The 23,351-nt window shown below is 46.3% G+C and overlaps 1 protein-coding gene across 3 annotated transcripts in view; it reads right to left on the bottom strand.

Annotated features, from left to right (window-relative positions):
- Nucleotides 1-19,054: 19,054 nt before the first annotated feature.
- The window catches only part of ARMH4 (armadillo like helical domain containing 4), a 59,984-nt gene continuing 55,687 nt past the window's right edge, over nucleotides 19,055-23,351 (bottom strand). The window contains exon 8 of one of the 3 annotated variants that reach the window (XM_039712952.1): nucleotides 19,055-23,143. In XM_039712952.1, the coding sequence (XP_039568886.1) occupies nucleotides 23,075-23,143 (69 nt within the window). In that variant the 3' untranslated portion in view covers nucleotides 19,055-23,074. The remainder of the gene's footprint in view (nucleotides 23,144-23,351) is intronic. The other 2 variants (XM_039712956.1, XM_039712955.1) reach the window with 2 other exon arrangements.

Genomic DNA, 23,351 nt, shown 5'->3' with positions numbered 1-23,351 from the left:
AAGGCAGCAAGAAAGGAGCTTTCAGGGCACTCATCATTTTTGTTTGCAAATAGCAAGGGGATGTAGTTATTCCTCTGAGCCCACACTCAAACATTTCCTGGAAACATTTATTTAGCAGTAGCACTGTCAATGTATTGATGCCTGGTTCAAAGGGAGGGAAGCAGAGAAGAGACTCAGTTGAAATTGCAGCAGGTTGCTGCAGGTATTTGCTCCCTGAGGATCATCCAAGGCTGCTCAGTCTCAATGACAAAATCAGACTAACAGTTACAGAACTCCACATAAATGTAAATACCACATGGCCACTGTGTTCTGCATCACTTGAGATGGGCTGAAACCTGTTTTTACAAAGTATTGACCATGTTTTTGCCTTTCCCTTTAGCAGCTAGAGGTACACAGCAATATCCATTGCTCTACTTTTTCAACTCCCCCTTCTTCAGCTGGGTCTGGGAATGATAAACCGCCCAACTAAATTCTTCTGCTCTTTTCAGTAGAGCTGTGGCCATGTGCACCAGCAGATCTTTCTTGGGAGCAGTGAGAATTTAGACTGACAAAACCTGCTGGACTTCCAGATTCCAGTGTGACTGCAGTGGTAGGGATGGGAAAATGAAATCATTATTTGTACAGGACATAGGATACTTTTTATAATAAATCTGAGTTGATATTTCCAAAGAACTGCTTTCCTGCCCTTCCCATTCAAACCAGGACTTGATCCCTGAGCAGTCTTTGGAACTGGAGTTCTACACTGTGGCTCAGGACTCAGCTGGGATGAGACCCACACCACTTTTTTGAGCACCTAGTAAAGATTTTGTGTATTTATCCTGCCCCTGGGTCTAGAGGCTGGAAGTCAGGCAGATGCACTGACATGGAAGTGTCTGGATGGCTGGTGGTCAGGACAGTACTGAGCTCATGATGTGGTGTCAGAAATCTCTTCTGAGATAGTCTGTGATGGTTTTTCAGTGGCTTTTGACATCAGCAGGACCCACAATGGAGCACACACAAGAAATCTGCACTATTGGACACTTCTATAGGCAGCTTTCTTGCAAGTGATAAACTCCTGGCTCTTTTGATACATCTGCACCTATGGAGTTACCCAGATGGTGTTTTGAGGAGATAAAGAGTTCATGAAAAGTAGCATGAAAAACTCAAAAATCTCTACCACCTCCTGGTGGCAGAGATTTCCTGTCTGTGTACACAGGAGAGATGCTGATGGACTGAGACCTGATCATCTCACATCACTGCAAAGGTTTTGGTGTCTTCAGATCTGTTCTGTAGTTCCTCAGAGTTCCCAGTGACACATAAAGTATTATCCTCAGTCTTTCCTTCCCACACTTCTCCCTGCCTACATCAGATCAATTCCTTCAGGCTGCTCCACACTGTGGACAATAAAGCCAAGATGAGATATTTCATCCTTCTGCCTCCTTCTTTTTGGAGTGTCTTCTGCTGTTGTAGAAAGTGATCTCTCCACTCTCAAAACATGGAGATTGAAACCAGTGATGTGACCTGGTCCCAGCAATAAAATGAGTCCTGTCCCCTGCTCTTCACAGTCCTTCAGATCCTCCTGTAGAAGGATGGAAGTTCAGCTCCTTCTGATGTCCGAGACTGAACCAGAGCACATCCAAAACTGCTCTGAAGTTTTGTGTGAATGAAGCCCTCAGTGTCACCACTAAATATCTGAGTGGCTTGGCTTGGGGAAGAAAACCATCCTGGTGCTTCTGAGGGCTGGGATGTCTCATCCTGAGTCACTTCCAGGAGGCACAAGAGCAGGCTGTTGCTGTATCCCAAGGCTGGATTTGCTGATTGCCTGTTCTGAATTATCCAAATTGTACCTAGAATGGGATAAGGCACCACAACTCAACAGAGGCTCGGGGCAAGCACTCGGATTAGTCTGTGTGTGTGTGTGTTCATATCTCCTTACAAAACATTCTGGTCAGTCAGAAGATAAATATGTGGAGAAAGAAAAGCTCCCGGGCTGGGGGTGGTACCTTTAGCTGTGCTCTGCTTTGTCAGCCTCAGGAGGATGGTGCATCACCCTTTGGAGCAGTACAGCTACAAAGCTGAGCCTTTTTGCCCTTGGGAATGAGGTTTTTATGGCATGAACTGTCTGTGGAGGTGAGGTTGATTTTTATCCTTTTTTTTCCATCTGTTTGCGGTGCTGGGCTAAGTCAAGCAGATCACAATCAGCCCTCAGTGCCCAGCCCTAGCCTGCTGTCTCTGTCACACTGCCAAGCAGCTCTGACATCCCTGACCCCTCTGCAGCAGGACCTCATGAATTCAGATGGCCTGGATGTGCTGCAGTGGGGTTTGTCACGTTTTTGCACCTTTGCCATGTGGCAGATCTGGCTGCAGCCCTGCACGCCTCACGCCAGGTTTGCAGCCCTGCGCTGTCACCTCTCTTCTGCCTCACAAATGGACATGTGGGACTTGTGACCTGCTGTGATGCTCTGTGTGTGGCCCCAGCAGCAGCACTGCATCACTCCCAAATCTCTGCCAAAGGAATCCAGATCTCTTCCCCCAAAGAACCCCAGGAACTCGACCCAGTGTCCTTATCCAGGTCCCACCACTTACTGCAGCCCCACTGCCCTGAGTATTCACTCCTGAACCTCATCTGCCTCCAATCTGAGATGTTTCATGACAGGACCTTAAAAACAACACTGGAAGAGTCTGACCAGTACCCTAAATATATATATATATCATGAGCTTTCTCCTCATTTCCTTTGCAAATATGCAAAGCATATTTGGAGACTTTAGTCTTCTGCCTCTGCAGCTACTTCATAGCCATGGCAGAAAACCTACATCAACTGACCCTTTCTCTAAGGGATCAGTGGTAAAGCCTGCATTTCACAATCTGGTTTCTCTCTGGAAACTCCTTGGATTAGACACTCGTGTAGGAAAAGAAATCTGGTGTCCCGCTCCCTCTGCTGGTACAACTTTTCAGCCATCGCCATGTACCAAAGGCAAAGCTGCTCCAGTGCTGTTCTCCAGCACCTCACCTGGCTCTGCTCCTTGGAGATCTGTCCCTGTGTCCAAGGAGGGAGCTTGGGAGGGGCAGCAGAGCCCTTTTGCAAACAGTTTTCTAATGAAATCCAGGTTTTCCCCCGCATATTTTATGGCTGTCTCTGAAATTTGTGTGAGCTCCTCTATTTGGAGATTTATTTCTGTGGCCACAGAGATTCCTGCTGCTACCCAAACTTTTCTGATGGTATTTGTTCCTGCTTCCATAAGCATTTAAACACTTCTTCCTTCAAGATCTCCTGGTCTGCTGCTTGGTTCTTTTCTGTGCTTCAGCCCTCAGAGGTAGGATCCCAGTTTAGATATCTCATTTTCTCCTTCTTACTGATATTTTATTTAGAGAGCTTTCCAGCCCTGAGCAACCTTTCCATCTGATATTCTCATTTATAACAAAGCCCCTTATCCCGTGTTTGCCAAATGCCACGCTTTCTTTTTTAAATTGAAATTGCCAGGGGGGAAATGGCAATATGGTTCTTCCTTTAGTGATCACACACATTACACTGGAGTCATTTAAATGTGGTCTTTGGTCTTCACAGTGATCAGAGTTTGGCTTGTGTTTCAAATACCAGCACAGACCGACCTGTTCTGCAGCCAGAATGGGTCATGTTAAAATATCCAGAAAATGTCCAACCTGATTGCTATTCATCACATAAATTATGAAACCTTTCACCAAGAGCAGAGCCAGCTGTTACTGTTTTTAGCTCAATATATTACTTTTAAATTGTAACACTTCTTGCTGTTTTCCAGAGTAATATAAACTTACCATGAACAATGTTTTCAGTGTCTAGGGGTGATTAATTTTCTGGTGCTCCCTCTTGCCATATGTGAATCTTTATCTGTAGAAAAAACCAGAATTTTTCTTTATTCAGGAAGAAAAAAATGTTCCATTCATACCCAACACTGCTGGCAGCATCATTTTTCAATGACAAAAAATGGTACTTGGGGTGGCCCTGAGATCTACATGAAAGGGTACTACAAAGCACTGGTTCTGTAGAAGGGTATTTTATTTTATTTTATTTTAATTTTTTAAATTTTATTTTATTCATATGATGCTTGTCAGAAGTCATGCTCTAGGGCAGGAAACTTTCTCCTGTGAGAGACAGGGCAGTGCTGGGTTTCTGTTTCAAGTGTAACATGGAGGTGACACATTTTCTTGTAAAATCTCCAGGAGAAATGAACTTACTAAACTCAGGGCTGTGACTATGATACTATTGAAATTTGGAGAAGTAACAACCATTTCCTATCATTTGGTGTGAAGAATAACTGGTTTCCAGGCATTTGCCTTTGTTTTTAATAAATGACCTCCCTGTGAGCTATTCACTTGCAGTATAAATCAAATGTTTCTATTTCAAGGAGATGTCATGAGTATCTGAAACTTGTGTTGATTCTCTCCATTTATTGCATCAAGAACAGGGACTGCTAAGGTTAAGGTTGTAAAGCCAAGCCCTAAAAGGGTCAGAAGCACTAGATTTTAGGTTGTCTGTGCCATCAGGACTGTGCTGGGTGGGCTTTTACCACCTGTCAAATCATTCCTGGTACCCACCCTGCTGTTATGAAGCAGCCCTGACAAGCCACTCCTGCTCTGTGCAGCTGCCCCACTTCCAAAATCAGTGTTTAAATCATGTTATGGTAAAGTTATTTATGCCCAGTTGGAAGGATGGCTCTTCCTCTTCATCCCCTTCTCCCCCCTTGTCTTGGACACACAGCCATCCCCATCCTTCCTTCCACACACATCCCCTCTCAAATCTCCAAGGCTTAAAAAGTAGCCCAGCCTCAAAACTGGCTTTTACTTATCCCAAATCCAATCCCACGTCCCATGAAATTACTGTACACTATTTTTCCTGCAAGTCTCTTACCTGCTGGCACAGTGGGGACAGGACACCAAGTCATCATTTTTCCATGCTCTGTGTGAGAGCTCAGCCCCTGTTGCCCACACAGCACCAAACCTCTGCACTGAGCTGAACATGAATTATTCCCTGTGGCATGCTCATCACAGGAGAAACTGGAGTTTTGCAAACAAAATCACTTTTGAGACATCACAACACACCACTAGCATGGAAAGCCCTCATTTTAGAGACAGGGACGTAGGTGCAGAGACAAAAGCACCAATTTTCCAGGTATTTAACTGTGGTTTAGCACTTCCTCTGTTCAAGGCACAGCTCTCAGTGTCTTCAGGGGTGGCTTGGAGAGCTCAAGCCACCCCCAAATCAAGCCTACTGCGTGTCAGAGTGGACCTCAGAAAACAAATCACTGATAATCCCTGACCACAGGGGATAAGAAACTTGCTTGTCATCCCTCCCCCTGCTTTGGTTGCCTTGCCTGGTAATGAAACACTAACAAAGGCTTTGCTTTCTTGGAACAAAAATCAATCTCCTTCATAGAGCCTGAGAGACCAAAACCTCTGGGACAGCATCACTCAGTGAAATGTAGGAGGGAAACCAGACCAAAATTATGTGGTGCAGGCAAAGACACATCATTTCTGTGTTTAAAAAAATAAAACAACGCAAAACCAAACTGAAATACAAGCAACCACTTTGAAAAGTAGCCTCAAAATGCTACTTAAGAGATTACAAGAACATCAAACCAAACCCAGAGGGATCTGTAATACACAGAATTATTATGGAAGCTGAGGGAACACTCTGGCTTTCAAGCACTTGTAATTCCTTTTCAAGGAAATGATGGAATGGCAGGAATGTTTCCTGGCAAGGATCAATGCCAGTTGTGTACCAAAGGGCTGGGCTGTCCCTCCTCCTGTACCACCCTCCACCTTCCTCTGCTCCCTTCTGGATCTGCTTCTTATCTTTCCAGGACACCAGCTGCTGTTCCTGTGCTTTTCCAACACTGAGCCACAGAATTCAGCTTTTTGCTGACTTGGTCACAAGCTGGGCTCATCAGCTTGTACCTGGAAGGATTTATCTTCCTAGAAGCCTTGTGCAAGTCAGTTCCAAGGAGAACTTGTCAGAAAGGGTGAGAAGAATTATCACAACCTTCCTTTAGCTGTTCCAAACATCCTTGTCAAGTCTAAACTGAACCTTTGCATTCCTGCTGCAATTAATGGAGAAAGATAACCAGTTCCACGGGGTGCTTCATCCCATCCTAATTCAAATGCCTCACACAGGTGGCAAGATGTTTTTCTGTGATTGCTAAGCTGCATCTAAAAGGATTTTTCTTTCCTGATTTTTCTGAATGTCTCTAGGTATTTCTATAAACTCAATCTTACAACAAGAAGTTCCTCACTTTAAAATGCATATTGTGAAAGTTAATTTATTTTGCTGCCTTAAAACCAGCCACTCGACCACTTGATAGTGCCCCCTTTGTCTCTTCGTGCTGAGAAACAGTGTTGAACTGCTCCCTGAAATCTTCTCCAGCTCCTGCTGCTTTCACATGACTCCATCCTATTCTCTCCCTGTTAATCTCTGTTCCAGGCTGAAGGGTCTTATTTACTTCCCTTCTCTTCACACTGAGGTTGTTCCATATCTCTGGCCATCTCTGATGTCCTTCACTGTGCCTTTCTCTGGTTTGCTTTATCTGAGATGTCCTTTCTGAGCCAGGGGAGCAGCACTGTACACAACCTCATGCAGATACTGTGGATGTGCAGAAAAAGCCAAGAGATGGTTTCTGATTTGTTATCTGCTCTTACTAATAATCCTCCCATGCTGTTTTCATTTTTGAGCACCTCTGGAAGTATTGCCACAGCTTTTAAGATTTCTTTTCTGGATTGTAGCAGCCAACTCACAGCTTCTCTTTATAAATGCTTTGTAAGATTATATTCCTCTGTATATACTACCTTTGAATGTCAGCTTGCATTTTACCATTTCATTAGTATCTCAAGATCCTTTCCTTACCATTTCCTCTGCATTTTTAACCACCCTGAGAGAAGGATCCTTGATGACACCCTGGATAGATGCCTGTCACTCAGCATCACGTCCTAACTGGTACTTCAAGGAAGATTAAACAAAAAAAAATTTCAAAAGTCATAGAAAACATCACAATAATTCCCATGATTTGTGACTCATGGGAAATGTCTGGCTGCCAGTGTGAGCTTAGGCCAAATTTCAACTCCTCTTGCCTCAGGCTTCCTCAGCTGTGAAACAAAAGATGCATTTATAGTGCATGGCAGAGGCCAGGGAACTTTGTCCAGCTGTTTCCAGGTTCAGCCTCCCAGGCTGCCAGAGCTCGTGCATGTCCTCAGTGTGATCTCCTGTCTCCCTGAGGTTTCTGCTGATGGAGGATATCAAAGTGACTCTCCCAAAGGGACAGTTACTGTCACCATGGAAAAATAAAAAATTCAACCTTATATTCTCCTACTGAATCCAAAGCTGAGCCAGGGACTAAGAAGAAATTATCCCAGCCCAAACGAGGACATAAACCTAAGTTTATAGACTCCCTTAAAAGTTTATCCTCCTTTGTAAGTACCTTGTAGGTCTGCAGAGGATGATTTATATTCATTATAGGTTTTCATGTCAGATCTCATTACCACTCCAGCAGCCTGGGCAGCAAAGGGTGAGGTTACATGAACAGGGGATGTGAAGGAAGGATAAACCACTGGATCTCCAGGCCAGATCCAGATCCAGCAAGGATCCTTGCCAAAAGTCCCTTTTCAGCTCTCTTGTAGCCCCTTTAGGTACTGCAAGGCTGTTTTTCCTTGCTTCCCTGGCTATTCCCCTGATATTTCCAAGCTACACTGCACAGTTTGACAAAACCAGTCTTTTTAAGCCTTTGTTTCAAGATTCACTTGCACTAAGGGAGATTTGGGAGCAATTAGAGCGGCTTTTACAAAGCAGTCATTTTTCTATTTGCAGTTCAGATCCTGATAGTAAATATGACAAAGGGGCACTAAACCTTTAAGTAGCTCAAAGTATTGCTGTGCTCAGAGCAAGGCAAACTGAAAGAGAAGCCAGAAGAATACTTATGCAGACCACATTACCAGAAACATTTAAGGGGACTGCATTTATAAAGAAAAATTCTTACAGTCAGTTATTAGCCAATAAGTGGAGCAGTTCATTGGCAAAGACACAGAAATACACAGCAGGCTACTGGAGCTCTTAGGGAAAATACAATTAACTTGGTAACAAAATTAAATATAGTAGATCTATAATAAGTGTGAGCAGCTTATAGTAAACCCAAAGGGGATATTAAGAATTCAACCCATCAATCATCACAGCATGTAACCACCCCTGGACAACATTTCGAAGAACCTGTTTGCAATTTTATGCCTGTTCCAGTTATTATATGAATAAAGCTGATCCTTGATTGATTTTTACTGCTATGACTCTTTGAATTTCAGCTCTTCACACTAGTGATTTAATTTCACATTTGGATATTCTTGGGCTTTGCACACAGAGGAGCTGCTGCGGTGTTGTTGCAAAGCCATTGGGCTATTTCCACCTCTGCCAAATAAACTTTGACAAGGTTTTCACCGAAATGAGACTCACTTCCTCTACCTGAAAAATCTGGATAATAGTTTCACTTCCAATTATGAGCAACTGGAGATCTAAGGCTGCCTAATGGGAATGTGTTGGTAGTGCTGCAGCCACCTCTCCTTTTGCCTCAGCTAAAGTAATCATGAGTAATGCCACAAACTTGGTGAAGTTTTTATGGTAAAATCCCAGCAGGAGAGAAGATGCATCTCCAATCATTGTAAAGAAAAAATATAGCCATAAGATTGCAGCTTACAGAAATCAATCCCATGAAAAACAAATTGCTACCTGCTCTGTTTCACCATGATAATCCAGTCTGGGCTCCGCAGTGGTGATTTGGAATTGCAGCACGTTCACTCTGCAGCCTTTCATTCTCCACAGATTCCCTTTGCCATCACAGGACAGAGAAACTCACCCTGATTCAGCCCTATAAGGAGGCCCCACACCTTCAGCCATGAGAGGTGACCTCAAAATGCAGCTCCCTGCTTCATCTGCCCTCACAACCATGGATAAATCAATTTCTCTCACCACGGGTGAAGCTCAGCACTGACAGGGTTCTGACCTGAATCCTCTGCTGCTCCTGTCAGCTCAAACCCTCAAAATCCCAGCTGAAGTTTTCCATATGTTCCCCTGGAAAACTATTCCTCTCTATTCCTTCTGTTCAAGACCACTTCATCCCAGGGAGTCAGAAGTGTCTGGAAGTGTCTCAAGTTCCCAAAGACCCTGAGGCTCTGTGACCATTCCTAAGTTCTCCTTGTACTTCCAGAGCCCTCCAGGGATGTGCAGCCCCAGCCTGTGCTGGTTCCTTTGCCCCAAAGAACCGTGGAGAAACTGCATTTCCTAGGAATTCATACAAGGGGGAGGAGATTGGTTACAACCCAGGGGCTGGAAAACTGCAGAAGCACTTGAGAGGTCAAGTATTGGCCAAGGCCAACTCTGCTTTCTTTCTCCCTGGCAGCTTCCCAGCTCCTCATCCTCCCAGCTCCTCCTCACTCTGGCCAGGGGCTGGAAAGGGCCTGATGCTGCCCAGGGTCTGATGAAAATGGCCTTGGAGAGGAGGTTTGGGCTTCCTTTCATATCCATCTCCATTCTTCAAGCAGGGAAAGTGCTTCAGTGAAATCCCCACAGCTGGGAGCATTTTAAACTCCATTCTCCAGCCAAGGCAATTCCAGAGTGGAGCTGGAATTGTCACCCAGCAATCAGGGGAGCCTGGGAGAGCTGTGGAATGAGGATCTGAGGAGCAGGAGTGACAGTTTTTGCTGGAGATGTTTTGATCCCAGCACTGTTTCCAAGGCTCCCCTCCTGCAGTTTCCTCTCTTGGTCTGCTCAGCAATCACCCAGAAAGCAAAGAAGAGAAAAAAAAGAAAGAAAGAAAATTGCCACAGCCCTCCACCATTGGTTTTCCAAAGCATTATTCAAGGGGAAAAGCTGCACCACTTGCTCTCTAAGGTGAAAAAAAAAAACTTGTTTCCATTCCCTTGGCATTTGGAAAACACATGTATTGCCTGAGCTCTCAGAGGGCAGGGGCTGCTTGTGCCCCAAACCAGGGCCCACAGGCACCCTCCAAAAACCCCTCCCAGCACCAGAGCGTGGCACAGAGCAGTAGTGAGAGCAGTAGAATAAAAGATATATTTTAAAACCCACAGGACATGGCAGCAGCTCAGGTAATGCAGAGCATCCTGCAGGACAGCCCAGAGTAGCCTTTAATAGCCTGAATTGTCCTGTAGATCTCTCCAAGGACTTGAGCAGACTTTTCTCTCCCCATTTACACTGCTCAGGGTAGCGTGAGCTTGCTTCCTTTAGCAGAACCAAACCTTATCTTTTTTTTTACCACTTTTCCCCGTGCCTTCACCACCAACACTCAGTCCAAGGATTGGCAGTAGATCAAGGGAAGAATCTGCAAGCTCTCGGGTTTATTTCTCAGCCAGGTAATTCCCTAATCCAAATGCACAGCAGTCAGGGCCCCTGGGGGTGCTCCAGCAGACACTCACTAGCTTCCACTGCTGGAGAGGCTCCTCCATTCCTGGGAGAAACCCAACCCTGGAAGCTGTGCAGGTGATATGAGTGTGGCAGAGCTGCTCCCATGGTGGATCCTGTTCTCTGCAAAGATCTTAATAAATACAATTAAATAAAGTCATGAGACATTGCTGCTTGTTCTCTTTGGAGAAAGGCTGTGCTGCTGCTCAGAGCTAGTGATGGCTCCCCTGGCACTTGGCAGGTTTTTAGGAGCAGCAAAAAAAATCCTGTTGCCTGTGAGCAGGCACAGCCATATCTATTTTAAAAAATGTAATGTGCATGCTCTCAGGGAAATGCTCAGCTGTCACAGCAGAGCAGGTCACAGCAGCATTTCATCTATGGACTCTGCTGGTGGACATCATGTGCTTTACGGGCAGTTAGGTGCCTCTCCTTGTCTGTACCCAGCAAATGATTTCATTTGTGGCCATTACTATTTTTGAAAGGACTCTGTGCTTTTAAATAGACCGTTGAAACAGTGGCTCAGTGTCCAGCCTCAGCAGGAGCCACCACAAATTGACAGAGGGGCTGCAAGGACAGTGTGAACAATGTGGCCATGACAGCATTTGGTGACACCCTGTTGCAACATCCCCACCCCAAATGAGAGCTTCTTCAGGAGGGTATCTCTGATTGAGACACGCTGCTCCTCAGCAGCATCTTCTGATCCACGTTCAGAGCCAGGGTGTTCTCTGTGCCCTGAAACACAAACAGCACTCACAGCCTCAGTGACACCAAAGCTCTCCAGGCCCACGGCTGAAGCTCTGCTGTGGTAGCACCTAAAACCCATGTTGGACCAACAGCCTTATTTTTTCCTGGGATCTCCCCCCTCTCTAACATCTGGTCCTAAAGATCATCTCAAGCATCTCTAAAGCAGAAATCATTATTTTCTTGCCCAGAAAAGCTGTGGCTGACTCACCCCTGGAAGTGTTCCAGGCCAGCTTGGATGGGCCTTGAAGCAACATGGGGTAGTGGAAGGTGCCCATGGAGGGGTGGAACTGGATGGTCTGGAAGGTCCTTTCCTGTGGCATTCACATTCTCTGAACATGATTTTTTTGCTCAGGTTTTTTCTCTTGGGAAGCTGAAAGGCAGTGAGAGGCCTCAAGAAAAAAGAAAAACAATTCTTATCTCATTTGCTTTTTTTGTGTTGTGCTCATGTGAAATGTGTTTGGAGATTGTTTACCCAAGGTGATTGCTTGATTGGATTCTGGTGTGAGTTGTTTTGACTCATTGGCCAACTGGGGCAAAGCTGTGTTGGGACTCTGGAAAGAGTCACAAGTTTTCACTATTATCTTTTTAGCATTTAGTAAGTATTTTTTTCTGTATTCTTTAGAATAGTGTAGTATAGTATTCTTTAATGTAATACAGCATAATAAAGTAATAAATTAGCCTTCTGATGAGAGAGAGTCAGATGCATCCTTTCTCCCCTTCGTCTGGAGTGCCTTGCATTTACAATACCTTCCAACCCAAACCATTCTGTGATTTGTGATTTTAGGACACCAAGTCACCACCCAAAGGTGTTTCATGAAGGGAACCCCCAGGCCACCACTTCCCCTCTGCCTCGGCACCACCTGGATCCCAAATCAGCTGAATCTGCAGTGGAGTTGAGAGGAATGACAGATTTGTCTTTACAAACAAGCTGTGGGTCTGCTGGTAGATAAAACTAGCACTGAGAGATAAAAAACCAATAGGAAGGATTGCATTGATTGATTAATGGAAAAAGATATTTGCCTTTACAAACAAACTGTAGGTTGGCTGGTAAATGAAACTGGACATTGAAAGATTAAATAAACAATGGGGAAAACCCCTAAATTCCATAATAATTAAAAAATAAAAGGGAGGGTTATACATTAGAGGGAAATCTTTGGTATCAGGTGTTCCAGGAAGTCTGTACCTCTCAAGTACCTCAGCCAATGGGGAAAAGAGAGAAGAGAAATGCAGCCGGGAAATTGGGATAAAAAGAAGGCTGAGTCCTTCAAAAATGTGTGAGACCTCAGGGGAATGCCCCATGGCCTCTCCCTTTATTGGAATAAAGTAAAAGGACTCCTCTGTCTCCTTTTTGGACATAAACCTCTGATGTTTGTGGATTAATTTTCCTGACAGAGTGAAGGATGCTGGATGAGCTAGGAGGAGAAGCAAGAGGCAGATCAGCTCCCCCTGCTCTGTGTGTGAGACTTGGCAGGCGTGTGACTTGCACTTCCAAAGGCTGCTGAAAGAAAAGGGCCTGATTTACCTTGAAGCAGTGGGAGTTGGGGTTATGTGCAGCCTCTCTCTTTGCCTTCAAAAGCATCTGTTAATAGAGAGGAGTTGGAGGGGAGCAGCAGACAAAGAGACATCACAGGCACCATCCTCCCCTTCAGTGGCACTGCCGCTTGCCAGGAGGGTTTCTCATGCAGCCCACGCCTGTGATGTGCCATTATATTCCATGAAAAGAAAGGAAAATGTCAACTTCAGAACATCTTGGCTATTTCCAGAGGTGTAATGCTATTACAGAGCTCAGATGACATGCAGTAGAGGCTGCTGCCTGTTCCCAGAAGCAGTTCAGGACCCAGCTCTTGAGGAGTAAAAATAAAGCCAATTCCAGAACAAGGCAGCAGCTCCCCATTTAGCCCCTTTTACCCATCAGGGCTCCCCAGGTCTCATCCTGAAGTGCCACTTGTTGTCCAGAGCACAGGGGAGGGGATGGTGAAGGGCTCTGACCTCATGTGACATTTCCCTCACTCTGGCATCCCAAAGGCCACATGTCCCAGGGCAGCCACCAAATTTCTTGTCCTGCCTGTAACTCATTTTCCTGTTGCATCTCTAGCAACAGAATAAACTCAGGCCTCATTTCCTGCATCCCAGGTCACTCCTCAACAAATGAATCATCATTCCCCCTCCAAAGGAGCTTAAAAAAGATCCACTAAACCATTTGCTCTGTGGTCCTTCATGAGATGCTCCAGGTATGCAGTTCAGCATCCAATTTCTCAGGACACCAGCACGGCAACTACTCCCCTCTGACAGGGGATATTATTTTTAAAGGACAGAATAATCAAATGTAACACACAGTTTTTCCTTCAGCACTGGCAAAGAAAATCCCTTTAATCTGAAATATGACACATCCTGATCCGGTGCAGGGGGAAAAAAAGGAACCAGATCAGAGGGATTTTGCTTTCATGTGGCTACAATATAAATCATCATCCAGGGCAAGAAATGGGAAGTAATTGTAACTCCTCTCTGTTTGCAGCACATCAGAGACCTGTGAGGGCTGAGATGGCTCCATAGCTACTGAGCCTCCCAGGCCCCAATTACCCTTCTCCCTGCTCTCAGTATCAAAGGCAAAAAATTGCTTTCTTCGTGCTAAATGATCTGCAGGCTGGAGGCAAATGGGCAAAGGGACTTGGAGAAACGAGCGTGGGCTCTGCTGTGCCCAGGTCCCAGCTCCTTCATCAGAGGAAGAAGCACAGTAGGAAGGTGTGGGGCTGAAGGTGCTGAGTTTTGCACCTCACCCACCCTGTGATGAGCTGGCTATTTGCTTTAGTAAACAAAAAATTAATCTGTGCTCAATTTGATCTTTCGACACTCCAGTATACAAGAGAGGAAGAAACAAACTGCAGAGAAAAATGTTTTTGTCTTCTGACACTTCTATTTAGGAAAAAACAGCCTGCAGCACTGACTGTCCTGGGCAGATGGACATGAGCATGTCAGGGACTTTTCCTCTCAGAAAGGGAAAAGCCAAGGCTGATGAAATAAACTTGGTAGTGGATCACCTAGCAATCTTGTGGCAGGACCTTCAGTCTCAGCATCCCAGCCAGGGCTTGGCTTCTCGTGCCCTGCTGCTCTCCCAAAAGCAGAGACATCCTTTTCTCTCCTAAACAAGTTTCCCTCCTCCCAGGTAGCACAAGACCTGCCAGGATGCTCAGCCATGACCAAATCTCTGCCAGGTTCTTTTACCTATCCAGGGCATGCCCTCCCCATCTCTTAAACCAACTTAAAATGAATTTGTGGAAGGTGTCCCTGCCCAGACGCTTCACACTGGCAGTGTCTCTTGTAGTTACATGGCCATGCAAATGTTTCCATTGCTGCCTGAAGCGTGGCAGGTCCAGCCAGCTCCATGGCAATGTCCCTGGGTTTGCTGGATGCAGATTTTAATTCATCTGCAGCATTTCCAGTGCTCAGGGTCACTTGCTAAATCCAGGCAAGATCACTGCACCCACTTCCCTTCTCCACTGCATCAATTTTTGATGTCGTACACTCATTTACTGCTGACTAGACCCAAAATTACATATTTTGCTTCAAATTTGTCTTACAAGCAGTGGCCATGGGTTTATAACCTCAAGAACAGCCAGGTAAGCAAGAGCCTTTCCTTCACTTCACTATTCTTCAGATTCAGAGTTCAGCCCACAGAACCACACCAACATTTTATTTCCATACTTGAGACCCCTCTTCCACAGAAAATTCCCAAACTGTGGTTTTCTCATGAGCACCAATGCCAGGGCTCAGGGTTTGCCATGGCAGTGCAGCTCTCAAGCAATCACACTGAGATTTTATTTCCAGGTTTCTGTCAGGCTGGTTTCTGCCAGTTTCTGTCCAGAAGAGTCTTGTGCAGGTTCTCATAATGTAGATGCTATTCAGCACCACAAGCCCTGCTCTGGCTCACCAGATAAATGGAAAATTGTAATATCTTTTTCCTATTTCCTGTCTCCTCAAAGTCTGTACTCTGCTATCCAAAAAAAATCCCCCCATGTATTTCCTATCTCAATATTTCCACAGCCTCATCTCCTTTCCACACTCAGATATTTCAGGGTAATAGTTGTATATTTTTAAGCCCAGCATGCTGACAGAAAAACAAATATCCAATTAAATACTTATTTTTAATAGCTGATGTACAGCTTGCATGCAGCCAAATCCCTTGATTAGCCTGTTCTTTTTCATGCTATTAAGCCACATTCTTCGCTTTCAATTTTAGAGGAAAGTCTTCCCTGGACTGTGCATCCCCCTCCTGCAGCCCAGCAGGCAGATCCTGAGAGCCATGGTGGCTTTGGAAGCTTTTTCTGTCTCTTCCAGCAAGGACAAAGCACCCAACAAAACTCTGCCACCATTTCTCATGCAACCCATGGTCCAGAGGAGCAGACCTGGCACCCTGCTGCCCATAAATAAATTCCATGTGCCCAGCACTGAGGCACAGCTCAGCTTTCCCTCTCCAGCCTGGAGTCAATGATGCATTTTATTTCCTCCCTCTTTCCTATTTTAAACCCAAGACCAGAGGTTGTTTTATGCAGGTCTCCTTGGCCCTGGCTGTGTCTTGAGTATAATATCAATTTTTTTTCTAGTTAACTCTTCACTCCTGCTCCTGCTGAAGTGGGGGCAGCTCCAAACTCCTCTGGGATGCAGGATTGACATTGCTGGTGTGTTATTTAATCTCACAAAACAGCTCCTTGGCCCAAATTACCTTGTTTGTCACCACAAACCCATCCTGGATGTTCACGCAACACTGCAGCTCCCATTCTGCAGCCCTGCTGCTGCTCTTGTAACAAAAATCCAATTTCTGGGTATTTCAGTCGAATTTCAGCCTGTATCCATGTGAGATTTAACCAGACAGGAATGTAATGCAGTAAGTCAAGGGAATGGAAGACTGTTATTTGTTATTTTTTGATATTAAAAATGCAAAGTATAAATAATCTGAGGGAAAAAAATTAAATCAGAAATCCTGATATTGCTTCCATAATTGCAGATTAAGTTATGGAAAGAATAAAGCACAGCTCCATGGGCAGATGATTTCCAGAGGCAAGTCAATAACTTTTAAAGGGCATATTGACCAGCAAGAATGAACCTTGGGAAAAGAGCTAAAATTGAAAAAAGATCTACTTGTCAAATTATTTAAAATAAGGATTTTTCAGCTTCTTGATCTAAAGTACAGTTAAATCCTGAGATCCAAACATTTTGACAGCAAATCCCAGGTCAGGAAATGTTTTCATTATTGAGACTTTTCTTGTATAAGGGAAGATGTTTTAAATTTACATCAGATATTATTGATTTAATTCTAAATTTCCTTTTATATGAGTACAGTCACTTTTTTTTTTTTTGCAGGGATTTAAATTTTTTTAACACACTACAAATTTTCCCTCCATAAAGAAAAATAAAATCTTTTATCATCAGCCTCCTTTGTTGCCCAGTTCCATTTCCTCTGCCTCAGATGAAATCCTTAGTGAAGAGCCACTTGACTGTACTTTGCCCTTCCAGTCACTTTGTATTAGAGATTTGGAAAATTAGTAAAAGTGCAGCTCCACTCCCAAATGCTGGCTGGTTAACACTCCTCGTCATGCACCATGTGCAAGACCCAGCAGTTTTTTGGTATATTTTTGGGAAAGGAGAGTCAAAAGCTGCCATTAATCTCCATTTATGTCCCTGCACAGCCCAGCACTGCCAGGAGCTGCTCAGGTCTTTGGCAACTTTTTAGTGCCAGAGAACCACAGAATCTTTTAGGCTGGAAAAGTGATCAGAGATCAAATCCAACCTTTGCCCCAGCACTGCCAAGGCCACCACTGACCCCTGTCCCCAAGTGCCACATCCACATGGCTTTAAAATCCCTCCAGGGATGGGGGCTCCGCCCCTGCCCTGGGCAGCTGTGCCAGTGCTTAACAACTCTTTTTGTGAAGGAATTTTTCCTAATATCCAACCTAAACCTCCCCTGGTGCAACATGGAGTCATTTCCCCTTGTTACTTGGGAGAAGAGAACAATTCCCCCTTCCATGAATGTTCCTGCCTGGACATCAAGGCTCTGCTGAACAAGGTCTTCCAGCCCATGCTAAGAAGTTTTTTCAGGACAGAAGGAGAGCATGGCACATTTCCATCACTCTGGGAAGAGATTTTTACCAGGAAATCAGACTAACACCTAAGCAAAAAAGACTTAAAGTAAATCAGAAAAAAACATAGTGCCTGGGAGGTGGAGAGCTTGGGTTGCAAACACCACGTGGATTTGCACTGGGTGCCCAGCAGTTATCATTAAGAAAGGAAACATTTCTGCTGGGAACAACTCTGTTGACTCCTGCTGCTGGCTGAGACCCAGACCCTTCCCTTGGGATGGAAAAAGAAAAGGGGAGCCCTCTGTGAGCCTTAAGGAAGCTGAGAGTGAACTGAAATTCCCTGTGCACTGAAATTCTGAGCACCTTAAAGTGCTTGTGACCCCCACATGTGCAGGGGGTCTCACAGGAGGGAGGATGAGATTTGCCTCAAATAAAGGAGGTTTCTTGTGCCTGGTCCCTGGGCACAGATCCTGCTGTGTGCCTTTGCCACCAGAACATGCAGGGAATGCCTTTGGTTTGTCCTTCCCAAACACATTGATGAAAACAACCCCAAGCTGGGCTGTCTGTGCTGCTCTGCACAGTAAGGGTCCAGCTCGTGACTGAAATAGGCTGAGCCCAGTGCTGAGCTCATCCTTGGGCTTTGCTCAGCCCCCAGGAAACCACACAGGGCAGGAACCCAATGACTTCCAGGACATCCAGCTTGTCCTCTCCATCAGGCCACATATAAATGCTGAAAATGCAGGAATTCTGCAGCCTCAGAACAGCTCCACACACACTTTGCTTGGTTTTTGTTTGTTTTTTTGTTGGGTTTTTTTGGGGGGTTTTTTTGTTTTGGTTTGGTTTGGTTTTGTTTTTGTTTTGTTGGTTTTTTTGTTTTTTTTTTTAAATTATGGATTCTTCTCTCCCCCATTTTCACAAACCCCTGGCTTGGCTGGCAGAGTCAGGGACATTAGAAGGAGACCAGCTGATGGACAGAAGCTCAGAATGAGGCAGCGAGATCACAGAGAGTAATTTCCTAAGGAAATAGACCTAGGGGAAAAAAACCCATTGTCATTGTTTATCTTCTTTCAGCAGGTCTTGTTTTTTCATTGGAAAAAGCCAGCAGTGCAGCAAACAGCTTCATGAATATACAGATTGTTTTTGGCAACTACCAATTAGCAAAGATTGTGTTCGTGCAATCCCCAAGCAGCTATTTCCCTGGGAATTTCTTGTTTTGAACAAGCCATTTTCCATTAGATAAAACACACACAGTGACAAATAGCTCTTGCAGGCTCTTGCTGGTGGAGGGAGATGGGAGAAGGGCAGGCAGACACCCTGGTGCTGGGGTGTTGGAAAGTCTGGGCACAGAGAAATCAGAAACAGGATAAAACAGAAGGAAAAAATGCCCTGGTGTGCACAGAGGTGTCACTGTTGGGGCTCATTCCTGCCACTGCAAAGCAAGTGCCTGAGGGTTATTCCTGCTCCCGTATCTTTGCCTGAGGGCCCCTCAATTTCAAAATTATAACAATTCTGAGAGAGGGGTTTTACATTTTCCATTTCAGGGGAGGCTCCTGCCTCCCTTTGCAGACACCTGGCTTTCCAAACCAAGACACCAAGGGACTTTGGGTTCATCACAGCCTAAGGCAAACACCTACTTCCAGGTGAATCCTTCCCAAAAAGTCCAGCCTGACATTCCCCACGGCTCCTGTGACCCCTGCAAGCCCAGCCTGAGTCCTTGCACTGACCACACAGCCTGGAGAAAAAACACAACACTCAATCCTCCAAGCACTACTTCATAGCTTTGCCTGGGACACTGAATGAACCACAGATCAGGGAGACAGGCACTCAGAGTCAGCTCTGATGGACAGCTTTTTATTTCCCAACGTTTTCCTTTGACAAAGTGCTACATTCCACAGTTACAGGATGAGGAGCCGCTCCTGTCCACAAGAGAAAACCACGAGGAAGCACGAGGACTGCTCACACCTCTCTGTGGAAGCAGAGCAGTCCAGAGAAGCCTCACCAGGGTGAACATCTGGCCCCAGAGACACCTTTAGGGATCAGCAGCTGTGAGGTGGAGGTGCATTCCAAGGGGGCAAGAGCTGCCAGGCAGGCTGGTTCCTCCTGTCAGAAATGGGGCTGGAGATGCCAAAGCTGTTGTGCAGTGCTTGCAAGGAAATTCTGCCTTGTGCTATCAGGAAGATGCAAAAGGGAGGTGAGTGGCTGGTCCTGTGTGGAGTCCAGGGTTGTTATTGCTGCAGTGACATTGCTGTGCCAATGTCACCACCCTCAGCACTCAGGGCCTTGCAGTTCACCCAGCACTGAGGATGAGGAGGGCCCTTCCTGGCTGCTTTCCATGCCCTGTCTCTTCCAAAAGAGAAGTTTGCTTGCTGGTTTGGCAAGGCAGAGGTAAAGGTTAAATCAGCAGTGTTAAGACCACTGGAGCTTCAGCTCCCACCTGAACCCCCCATGCCCTCCCTGCTGCCATCTGATCATCCCAAGGGAATGAATCCAACTCCAGGAGCTGTGCAGAGGATATTTTTAAGAGCCCAATCCAAAATCTACTGGCCTTGAATGAGAAGGGAAGGGGCTGAGTGGTGCTGGTTCTTCAAGGACCTGCAGACACTGCAGGAAAACTCTGAGCTCCCAAGACTCCCACAAGCTTCCCTCGAGCCACAGCTGGCTCTGACTGCCCCCCTTGCTTCCAGGTGAAGCTGAAGACATGGGGACCCTCCAGGGCTGACCAAAACCAACTATTCCACAGAAAGCTGCCCTCCAAATGGCCATCAGCTGGCATCTCTGCACTGCTGGGCAGCTCGGGAAGCTCAGCTCCCATCCTTGGGTGAAGGATTCGGAGCCAGAGTCAGGCCTGGCAGTGCAGACAGATCACAAGAAAAACCTTTGGGAAGTCCACCTAACTCCTAATCCTGTCTCCAGCAGAGACCAGAGAGCCCACACTGAACTGAGCATGCAGCTGGGCCTCCCTTCCTTGTCGACTTCCAGCATCCAAGCCACCCCTGCCATGTCCTCTCTGGTTCTGAGGACACCAGGGCCCCCCAGAGATGCAGTAAAACCCCACTTCCATCTTTCTGACTGGCAGAGTTGCCTTTAATTCCTCAAGTTCTCTATGCTGAAGAGGGAGAGCCAGGGAAACTGATTGCCCCTGCAGAAAGGCAATGTTTCCCAAACTGGGGAATTATTAGCACAGTAAAAGGCCACAGCACCTCCCCACCTGCCTTCCCAACCCATCAAACTGACAAGCCATCCTTAAGGATCCTCCTGAGCTGCCAGAGCTGGGCTACTTAACCCAGCAGCCTTCCTCAGCCATCCCTCCTCCTCCTCCTGACTGACCCAGCAGCTCTGTGTTTTACCAGATATTTCATCAGATATCCACCTTGAAATCCCCATCATGCCTGACCAGGAATAAATCATCAAAGAGCCCAAGGGACAGTATTTCCCAATTCCCAATAGTGCCAGAGAGCCAGGAATGATCACTGCACTGTTAACACCTCCCAAGCACCTCCAAATTTAGGAATGAGAAGGAAATAGGGAGAGATCACTCTGGAGGGAAAACTTCATCTTAACTTGGAGTGACCACTTACTGTGTGAGAAAGAGGCCTGAATTTTGGATTTCATGGTGCATTGCCAGTCAGTGCCTGTTGAAGATGTGGGGCTGCTTTTAGCAAGGCAAAACCCTCCTGGCTGATGTTTCAGGAACAAAAAGGCAGAGGTGCACTGTGGAGCCCTGGCTGTGGGATAGGAAGACCCCACCACCCCCAAAAATGTTGTCTCCCCAGCCTGCTCCCCACGCAGCCAGCACGATGAGTGACTGAGGTACCACACACAGCTGTTGGACTGGAAGACTTGAGCATTAGAACAGCATTTTGGAACCAGGGTGTCCCACCTATCCTCATCCAGGTGACCCAGTGGGGGTCACAGGCTCAGGACCGTGCTCAGGATTGTTTTTTCAGAGCTGACCATCACACCTGATGATTTAATGTCCAGAGCAGGCCCTGACCCGAGAGAGAGAGAGAGAGAGCGAGCTCACCTCAGGAGGGGCTCCTGAAAGTCCTCCCTGCCTTGCAATCCCACTGACACTTCCACAAGACATTTCCCCACCATCTGACAGGCCTTTCCACCTCCACAGGGAACCAAATCCTGCTCCTGTCCCTCCTCAACATCCCCTCCCTCCCACTTCTCCAAGGGCTCAGAGGGATTGAATCTCAGCAGATGTGTGGTCTGCCCTTACTTTTCTGCTCACTTCTCCTCTGGCATCAGTCACTGTTCCTTGCAGGAAGGATGATTCCCCACAGAACGATTCCCACCTCAGAAACATGGATTTCCACCTCAGAAACATGGATTCCCACCTCAGAAACACGGATGTTTTGCATGTCAGATCAAAGTAATTCCACAGTGGGAAGCAGAGCTCAATAGTGCAGCCCTTTTCCTGGCTGTTTTGACAGCATTTCTGGGCAAAGCTACATTACTCTCCCCTGCTCAATGCCTCTGACACCTCAAGCACTGTGTCCCTCTCAGCCCCCTCAGGACTAACAGGGCACCTCCACAACCCCCTGCACCCATCTGTGCTACAAATTCACCTTTCTCCCCACAGCCAAGGGTTCCCAGTGGGATCATCTCACCCCCCACCACAGCTGACATCTCTCCAGCTCTTGCTGTTTTCCCACTGTTAGCCAGGAATCCCTCAACAGTGACTGCACCTGCTCCCCAAGCTTTAGTGCCTTTCTGCATTCCATGGTTTGGATCCAGTTGCCCAGAGAAGCTGTGGCTGCCCATCCCTGGAAGTTTTCCAGACCAGACTGGATGAGGCTTGGAGCAACCTGGGATAGTGGAAGGCACCAGGTGCCTTGGAAGTCCCTTCCTTCCAACCCAAACCATTCTGTGATCCTGTGAGACAAGACCCATCCATCCAGATCCCCCAAAGCTGCTGTTGTTCACGCAGCTTTCAGGGGCTGAAAATGCATTTTCCAGTGGGGTAAAGGGGTTCAGAGGCTCCACTCTCATCCCTATGGGAATGCAGCCTTGGAAAGAGAAGAACCTGGAGCTAGTGTCCTTCCAAGAGGAGGCAGAAGCTGGGGGAGTCTCTGACCTGCCTCTTGTCTCACCTCCTTGCACACTGAGCAGAAGCCAAGAGATGCAGGCAAGAGCAGCCATCAGTAGGTGAGTGCTGGTATTTATTGTGCTGTAACAGACAGTGCTGGTTGGGAATGGACAGGGAATTTTGAGGAGGAATCAATGCTGAGGCCATTCCTGCGTGTCTCCAAGCAGTGTGGAGCAGAGCTGAAGGAAGAAAGGAGTGAGAGTGGGGGCACCCAAGGGCAGAAATGTGCTTCAAACTGTATCAAGAGCCCTGTACATGGGCACTTCTCAGGCAGCCAGGGGCACAGGTCAGGCTTACAACTCATTAATTAAGCAGAGCAGCTAATCTTAGCACTAAGGAACTCTAGCTCAGGTAATGTAACATTTAAAATGAACTGGACAGAAGTCATTCACAGTAAAGATTTCCATTCCTGGGATGGGTGAGAGCTATTGTTATGATTAGATTACTGCCAGCCAGGACCAAAACAGTACACCAGGGCAAGAGGAAAAATAATCATCCACATGGATCAGCTCCAGCTGTGGCTCTGAATGAGGCGCCGGGGGCGAGTGTGAGATCTCCACTACTGTATCAAAACAAACACCACGGGTGGCACACGTAGAGCATAGCATTGTCATTGTCATTGGGCTGGGGACACCACCCCTGCCCGGGGCAGCCGAGGGAGCAGCACTGCAGCAGAAAAGTCGCTTGTTCTTCTTCTCCCCCTCTCTCCCTCCTCTGAAAAGTCACGGGCTCTCCCAAGGGCACTGCAGTTCCTCTCAAAATTCGTCCTCAGAGCTGTCGGCCAAGAGCATCACTCGGTCCTGCATGCTGTTAAATTCCCTCTGCTGGGGAGGAGAGCAAAAATCAGAGAGGGGCACGTGAAAAGTGCATATTATATGGTTCTACGCAGATATTCACCATATGTATTATGTTGTACTGATTAGCAGTGCTGTATTGACATTTTAACAGTGTGGTAAATGTAGTTTTATAGTTAAAAGGGAACTTTTGTAGTTAAAATAGGAACTATGTTTGTGGGGTTTTTTTTAAGAAAGG

The sequence above is a fragment of the Passer montanus genome, unplaced genomic scaffold, assembly GCF_014805655.1.
Source record: "Passer montanus isolate IOZ18808 unplaced genomic scaffold, ASM1480565v1 scaffold27, whole genome shotgun sequence".
Classification (NCBI taxonomy): Eukaryota; Metazoa; Chordata; class Aves; order Passeriformes; family Passeridae; genus Passer; species Passer montanus.
This window is presented reverse-complemented; position numbering and strand designations above follow the sequence as displayed.